This window comes from Pituophis catenifer, unplaced genomic scaffold (genome assembly GCF_029215685.1).
Source record: "Pituophis catenifer annectens isolate HBS135680 unplaced genomic scaffold, rPitCat1.0.hap2 SCAF_7, whole genome shotgun sequence".
NCBI classification, from domain to species: Eukaryota; Metazoa; Chordata; class Lepidosauria; order Squamata; family Colubridae; genus Pituophis; species Pituophis catenifer.
The window spans coordinates 43,992,114-44,000,426 of NW_027256887.1; the positions used below are offsets into that span (position 1 = coordinate 43,992,114).

Consider the following 8,313-nt stretch of genomic DNA (forward strand, 5'->3'; position numbering starts at 1 on the left):
GAGAAGAGAAGAGAAGAGAAGAGAAGAGAAGAGAAAAGAAGAGAAAAGAAGAGAAGAGAAGAGAAGAGAAGAGAAGAGAAGAGAAGGGAAGAGAATAACAGAGTTGGAAGGAATCTTGGAGGTCTTCCAGTCCAACCCGCTGCTTAGGCCGGAAACCCTATACCTTTTCAGACATTTGGTTCTCCAATCTCTTCTTAAAAACTTCTAGTGTTGGAGCATTTACAACTTCTGGAGGCAAGTTGTTCCACTGATTAATTGTTCTGTCAGGAAATTTCTCCTTAGTTCTAGGTTGCTTCTCTCCTTGATTAGTTTCCACCCATTGCTTCTTGTCCTGCCCTCAGGTGCTTTGGAGAATTTGTCTCCCTCTTCTTTGTGGCAACACCTGAGATATTGGAATACTGCTATCTTGTCACTCCTAGTCTTTCTTTTCATCACTAGACATATCCAATTCCAGTAACCATTTTTTATATGTTTTAGCCCCTAGTCCCCTAATCATCTTGTTGCTCTTCTCTGCACTCTTTCTAGAGTCTCAACATCTTTTTTACATTGTGGCGACCAAAACTGGATGCAATATCCCAAGTTTGACCTTACTAAATCATTATAAAGTGCTATTAACACTTCACATGATCTTGATTCTATCCCTCTGTTTATGCAGCCTAGAACTGTTTTGGCCTTTTTGTCAGCTGCAGCACACCGCTGGCTCATATTTAAATGATTGTCCACTAGGACTCCAAGATCCCTCTCACAATTACTATTATTGAGCGAGGTACTAAATATACTGTACCTGTGCATTTTGTTTTTCTTGCCCTAAATGTAGAACCTTACTTTTTTCACCATTGAATTTCATTTTGTTAGATAAGGCCCAATATTCAGAACAATTAATCAATGAAACAACTTGCCTCCAGAAGTTGTTGGTGCTCCAACACTGGAAATTTTTAAGAAGAGATTGGACAACTATTGGTCTGAAATGGTATGGGGTTTCCTGCTTGAGCAAAGGGTTGGACTAGAAGACTTCAAAGGTCCCTTCCAATTCTGTTATTCTGTTATATATTATTCTTATATTATTATGAAATATACGGTTTGATCGTATCATTCAAGGTATGCTACACACTGAACAGTTTCAGCACATTTTGCCCTGTATGTTACAAACAAAACTAAATGACACTCATGCATTCATGCAATCTGAGATCTTTAATCAAGATCTCAGATTGATTAATCTGAGATCTTTAATCACAAGGCAACAGACTGGTGTCCATACTCCACAACCAGGGCTCATACATAGTATATGGACATAAGGGTACTCAATAAATAAATACATTCCAACTGTATATTAAGAGCAAACTATCACCTCATAACCAATAAATGCAATAAATAAATCATCAGAACATTGGGAAACTGTAGAATTTTGAGTTTAATAATTAAATATATATATATTCCATTAAAAACACCAGGTATCGAAAGATTTAATTTTGAAAAAAAAAAAAAGATAAATATGACTGTAATAAGATTAATCTTAGATAATATTATAAATTTAAATAATTTAACATTTTAAACTGATAAATACCAATAAATAAATGTTATATATTAAAAGGTTGTCTTAAAATAAGATAGACTATCATCCTTGGAAATTTAGTATATGTCTCTTCTGTTTTCTTGGATTTTGTCCTCTACTTCTCCTTTCTCTTTTTTTTTCTTCAATGTTCACTTCAGACAAGACACGAAACATTTCAGATATTGCCTTGCGTTGAATTTTCACATCATTCATCTATTTCAAATTAAAAAATAGTAATACATTAACAATAGTTGAAGGTTATGAGAATAAAACAATATGCTATGTACAGTATATTTATTAAATAAAAATTGTGGTAAGTAATAATAGTATGTATGCTAGAACAGTGAAAGGAATAAACCTTTTTCTGCTAGGAAGACCTTTCAAACTCCAATTCCCTAATCCAATAATGTAGAATTGGAAATTTGCAATATTAGGCCTATAATTCTTGAAGATTCCTCTTCAGCCTGTTGTGAATGTGATCACTGAAAATTAATAGCATGGTTTTCTACCAAGTTCAGGTGACTAACATATTAAAACTATGATGTATAACTTTTACACACTTCAAAAACAGTGACATATTCCCAAATGTCTCCTTAAAAACAGGAAATAGGGGAAAAAAATAGATCTTGCTCACATGAATGATGTTTTCCGTATATCTTAGATAATGCACTCAATGTCTCCTAAAGCTCCTCAAAATAACCCAGTAACTGTGGTTTTCTTTAAGGAACCAGGAACTACTACATTATTTTTATTCCCTCCTGCTATAATAGGAGTGGGGACTGCATTGTTTAGATCAGGGTTTCTCAACTGTGGCATTGCTGGCTAGGGAATTCTGGGAGTTGAAGTCCACCCATCTTCAAGCTACCAAGGTTGAAAAACACTGCTGTAAGGGAATACAGAGACAACATTGAAGAAGAATTGCAAGAGAGATTATGTTTGTCAGTCCTAAAAAAGAGAAGTGGTGATGAATTAGAGACTCCAAATAAGCTTAGATGGGTACCGTTTGGGGGCAGGGAGAAATGTTGACAGGTTTTCAAGACTTTGTTATTATATCTGCTGTATTAAAGCAGTTCTTTATGGTGTCTGCTTCCTGGCGTGGCCTTGAAGGATTTCCATTAATTTTGAAAGCTTGACTGAGTTTTCTTCGCCTCTTTTACACCAAAGAGAATCCAAGCAGGATAATTCTTATAATGTAGAACCTTGCAAGGGTTCTGTGCTTTTCTTTCCATACCTCTTCCTTCTGTTTTATACCTCAGCAAATTATGGGGGAGCCAGTCTGAGTCAGTCTAATTTTCTTATTCTTTCCACCATGTTTTTTTTTTCTTTTTTGCATTGGCTGTCTTTCTAATGACCCCTGGCTACTTTTTCCATTGCCATTTTATGGAGAAATGGGCCAGATTAAGAAATCAACCTTATGTAGACCAACACTATTTCTTTTATAAAGTTATAATATTAGAATCCTGCAATTCTGAAATGTGCCTCCCCCCCTCCTTCCTTTGTATGAACTAAGGGGCTATTCTGAGACATTTACTCACTTTGTGTTCCTGCTCTGGGGTCAGGTTTCTTTTATCAGACCGTTCCTTGGCCGAAGCTCTTCCTCCTGTTCCTCAAGGACAGTCCCTATTCTCTCTGCATCCTAAAGTTTCTTTCTCATCCCTTCCTCTTTCTCAGGCCTGAGCAGGTGCTTGTGCAATTGATCTCACATTTCTTCTTCAAGGTTATTTCAGTACTCCTCTACAGTATCAGTATTCTCCAATAAGAAATGATCTAGATTCATTTGTCTTGCCTCCCATCACCTTAACTAGCATTGCCTGTATGTGGGAAATGGATGTACATGAGGAAATCTTTGTTTTTCACAGTTCCTGCACTAAGGCCTGAAGTTGTCTTTGCTATTTAATAATTGTCAGATGACTTCAGATTTTCAGATCAGCTCCTTAGTTCAAACAAAGGAGGGAGCAAGGAGGCCCATTTCAGACCTGCAGGATTCTAATATTATAACTTTACAATAGAAGTAGTATTGGTCTACATAATGTTGATTTCTTTTAATTGTATCCTATATTATAAAGCAAAATAAATTGTTGATACTTACCGGAAGATTTGCCACCTCAATAATATCATTTGCTTTCTTCAAACTTTCACTGAATTGTGTTTTATATTGTTCAACAGCTTCTATTATCTGTCTGAGATGCTCTGGAGTTTGAGTTCTGGTTTTATTTTTCAACATGTTGCTATATATGGAAATCATCTGTGCAAGTAAAATCTTTTTTTCATTGGCCTGCCAGAAAACCAGCAAAAAAGAAATATATTGGTCACATTTCTCCAGTTACAGAAATTTAAACAATTCAAAAAAAAAGGTGTCCAGGTTTTGTTTTGTTTTTCATTTTACCAGAAGTATCCTCACACTTGTAACTGATATCTTTGGCAAAACTCAATGTCAAAACAATGGCTAGTTCTTTCTGAAATCAAAGTGACTTCTTAGAGTTTGTCCTGATGTATCTCCAAAATCGTGTCAGTGTGGTTGATAAAGTTCCATTCTTGACATATAAGTTTTATATAAAAAATGTGAGCATTGTATAATTTAACAAAGCTAACAATATATTCCATGTTCTTGTGTGTAGGGAAAATCTTCTATTGCCAAGTGTTTTGGAGTAATTGATATTTCATCTCAGGATTAAAGATAAAATATGTGTCCCCCTCCATTGAACAAATGGAAGAAATTACCTCTGTCCATAGTCCACTCTTAAATCTATGTGTGAAAATAGATCCTTTATCAGCGATGTCAGACTGACTGGTGTTCTGAAATACAAGATACAAATGGCTCAATCCACAATATAACATAATAAATTCTTTAAAGTAAAAACTCTAGTTCAAATCCAAACTATGTATAGGACATTTTTAAAAACTACAGTAATACTTGGTCTCTGATTCCTCTGTTTTACTTCTGCTCATAAATTCAGCTTAGAAAATGAAAGAAATGTTTTAGAACTAAGCACATGTTTGTCAACTTTGTTGCCTTCCTTTTAAATTAGAGGTAGGAAGAACTCATGGAATGATTTTTACTTCCCAAGCATAGCATACTAGCATAAGCAAAATAATGCATCACACCAAATGCAGCTGTTTTTAGTTTGTATTCCATAAGCATTACTAATGCTAAATTACTATATTGTTATTATTTAAAAATAGCATAAAGTAGTAAATATAAGTGTTAGATTCAGCAATTACATTCCATTGGTTCTGGGTTTCCAAGAAAACTTATTTTCCAAGAATCAGAGAAGAAAACACAGCACTAATTAATTCAATATAGTTAGACAAAGTTTAAAGCTATAGCTACTTTGACAACACAAACAAGGAGAATGCCTTAAAATGCCAATAGTATTATAACATTAAATGGAGAATAGAGCTTAACAACTTCTTCTGCACAGAAATATGGTATTATTTTTAATATTAAACAATTAAGATAAGTAGGCTGCATTTTCCTCTGTGGAGTCAGTAAGTAATTTGATGAAAATATCCCTTGAGAGGTATCACTAGTATGTGATTACTATATGTAATTCAGCTTGTGGTGATACATCCTCAGCCAAATTTTATTAACACCAAAACCTGCTTCAGGTAAAGATATCAATCTGTTGAGAATGATATGAATGAACTGTCAAGCTCAACACTTAAACTATTTTTATTTTCAAGAATCTTCTATAATTATAAATTACAAAATAAGAAAATTGTTTGACACTTTTTGAATGAAAGCTTTGGGAAAAATACATTTGCATGAGGATGTTTAACTTGTCATAGAACTATGAGAAGGCATCTGCCAACTTATATGTTCTAATGTTAGTCAATGAAAAAGTACTAGAGGTTGCTCATTCAAAATGAAATACCTCAGATTATGTAATTGAATAAGTAGACAACTCTACCCGTTTCTCTGAAATAGTCACATTTTAACTATGAACTCCTAGAAAAAAAATCATACATAGACCAATTTTATAACTTTGTCAGATGTATTAAAATAAACAGTGATGTGTATGTGAATTAGTAGTTATAATTGCAAAAATTTTTGTCAACAGAGTCTGTAGTAAAAGCAAGTACTAAATAATTCACCCCAAACTCAAAGAATTAAAATGCAGAGTTTTCCAAATTATTAAAAGTCTATATCAAGCCACATTACATCAAACTGGGTAGTTGCACCAAATAATAGCTGTAGCTATGGTAGTATTCAATCAAAAGGAGAAAAGAGACTTTTAAAAGAAAGTTTGAAAACATACTTACAAAATCATTCTCTAGCTTCAAAATAGAACCTTTGATATGTTCAAAAATTGAACCAGTAGTGAAATCAGAACAAGTACTCATTAGAATGAAAAAGAGACAAATCCTCCAAGCCATTATATCTAACCTAAGTAGAAAAACTACTTTGCTACAGATCTGGAAACTAGAATCAGAGTAGTGTATCTACTAGTAACTTGATTATCTACTTGCAAGTCTGATCTTCGCCTCTCTGGGTGGTGATATATATACTCGATCACTGAAAATTTTCAACCAAGCAGAATTACGTGTTTTAACACAATTCAGGAAATGGTATTAAAGAAGAGGTGTTTTGGTTTTTATTAGTAGGTCTGGTGTGGGATTTCACCATTTGAGAGTTTCCTTTAAATGACAAGGCTCTTCATGTGCTGAATGTTACTTATCCAGCAATCAACTCTATAAGGATCCTTCGAAAGCATGACTACATCAGCAAAAGGCAGAAGAAAATTTCCCTGTCAAGCCCCATGGTCACTTCTTGAAAGAAAACCCCTTAGACTGTAACCTGACTTAGCATCTGTGTGGGGAAGGTGCACGACAGGAAATTGGGATATGAGGAATAATATTCAAAGAATGCATTTTAATCAACCAGATAGACAAAGAAATCCACATCATGTCATTAACGGGTCAGTTTGATACATGTGCAGCATATGTTATTTACTTAAAGTAAATATAAACTCTTATCTTCAAAAGAAAAATACCAGAAGGATAAAGCATATTTTCCATAAATAATATAATAAATATAGGTATAGATAGGTTCATGCCATATTTATATATATTTTTTATAAAATCAAGGAATAAGGACACGGTTGACATTTGGTTCTCTGTTAAGTCCTATAACAACTCACCTGAAAACTGACCCAATGTAATTCCATAGTAAGTTTTTGCAATATTGCTTTTCAGTGATGGGTAAGAGAAATAATGTGTCATTGTGCATTAAAAATAATAATAAAAGTCATGATGGAGGAATTCTCACCAAAATTGTTGTTATGTAGTATCTTATATCTCGGGGCAAGACTGTATCATTGATGAGTATAGTCTTACCACAGAAAATAGGAGTGAAGTATGAAAATACAACTATATCCCTGAATACCTCCAGAGGCAGATCTTTAATTTTCTTAACCAGAATAAGAGAATAACATACTTGCAAGGGACCTTGGAGGTCTTCTAGTCCAACCCTTTCCTCAAGCAGGAAACCCTATACCATTTCAAACAAATGGTTGTCCAATGTCTCTTCTTAAAAACTTCCAGTGTTAGAAGCATCCATTGATTAATTGTTCTAACTGTCAGGAAATTTTTCCTTAGTTCTAAGTTGCTTCTCTCCTTGATTAGTGTCCTGCCTTCAAGTGCTTTGAGAATACGTTGACCCTCTCTTCATTGTGCTAGCTCTTTAGATTTTTAGCCTCCAGTTTTAGCCTTCAGTTCCCAATCATCTTTGTTGCTCTTCTCTGTACTCTTTCTAGTGTATCAACATCTTTTTTACATCATGGTGGCCAAAACTGGATGCAGTATTCCATGTGTAGTCTTACAAAAGCATTATAAAGTGATATTAACACTTCACATAATCTTGATTCTTTCCCTCTGTTAGGGAGAGAATTCACAGCCATTAAAAAGCAAAAGTTAGAATATTTTGGACATGTGATGCGACACCCAGAAAAATACGGCATCCTTCACTTAATCCTCCAGGGAAAGATTGAAGGCAAACGAGGTCCAGGCAGAAGAAGAACATCATGGCTTAAAAACTTAAGGGACTGGTTTGGACAAAACTCAGCAGCACTTTTTCATGTGGCTGTTGACAAAAATAGGATTGCCCACATGATCGCCAATATCTTTCCTTGGGAGTGCGCCAAAAGCATTAATGAGACCAGTGTCTGTGCTGTTAAGTACCTCTTCGCTGGACACGGCTGGCTTACTCCCACTTTCTTCCTCTCTCTTTTCCAAGGTTGAGAATGCGGAAGAGACAGCAACTTTGGGAGCTCACATGTTAACAATTAAGGGCTTAACTCTTTTCTCACAGAAAACTCTGATGGGAAAGATTTGAAAGGTGTGCCTTCATCTTGAATAGCATCAGTGGTATGGTCGGCTGCTTAAAAGACAGAAGAATTCACTTCCAATTTGGGGCCTCAGGAAGCCCAAAGCAAAGCAAGTAGTAATTGATAGAATGAAGGACATGGAGTTCCAAGAAGAACTAAATAGGTTGTCTCTCCATAGTAGGGACAGAATCAAGCAGGGTGTGTGGGAATCAGCAGGATATCTAAATGATCTGATCTTCCCAAAACAAAGAATAGCTTTCTTCAGAGCCAGATTTAATATTCTTCCCTCAGCATTTCTCCAGGGTAGGTACAAGAGAACACCAATAGCAGAACGGGTATGCATATGTGGAAAGGGAGAAGTCGAAGAAATCTCACATGTTTTATTGTACTGTGAGTTATACAGAGAATGTAGGTCAATATACATTCTCCCCTTAC

The 8,313-nt window shown here is 35.0% G+C and overlaps 1 protein-coding gene across 1 annotated transcript; it reads right to left on the reverse strand.

Moving 5' to 3' along the window:
• Positions 1-1,615: 1,615 nt before the first annotated feature.
• Positions 1,616-5,929, reverse strand: IFNG (interferon gamma). Its single transcript, XM_070946739.1, has 4 exons — positions 5,816-5,929; positions 4,274-4,348; positions 3,642-3,827; positions 1,616-1,765 (listed from the first exon to the last, which is right to left on the reverse strand). The coding sequence occupies exons 1-4, from the start codon at positions 5,927-5,929 to the stop codon at positions 1,616-1,618; spliced, it is 525 nt and encodes a 174-aa protein (XP_070802840.1).
• Positions 5,930-8,313: the final 2,384 nt, after the last annotated feature.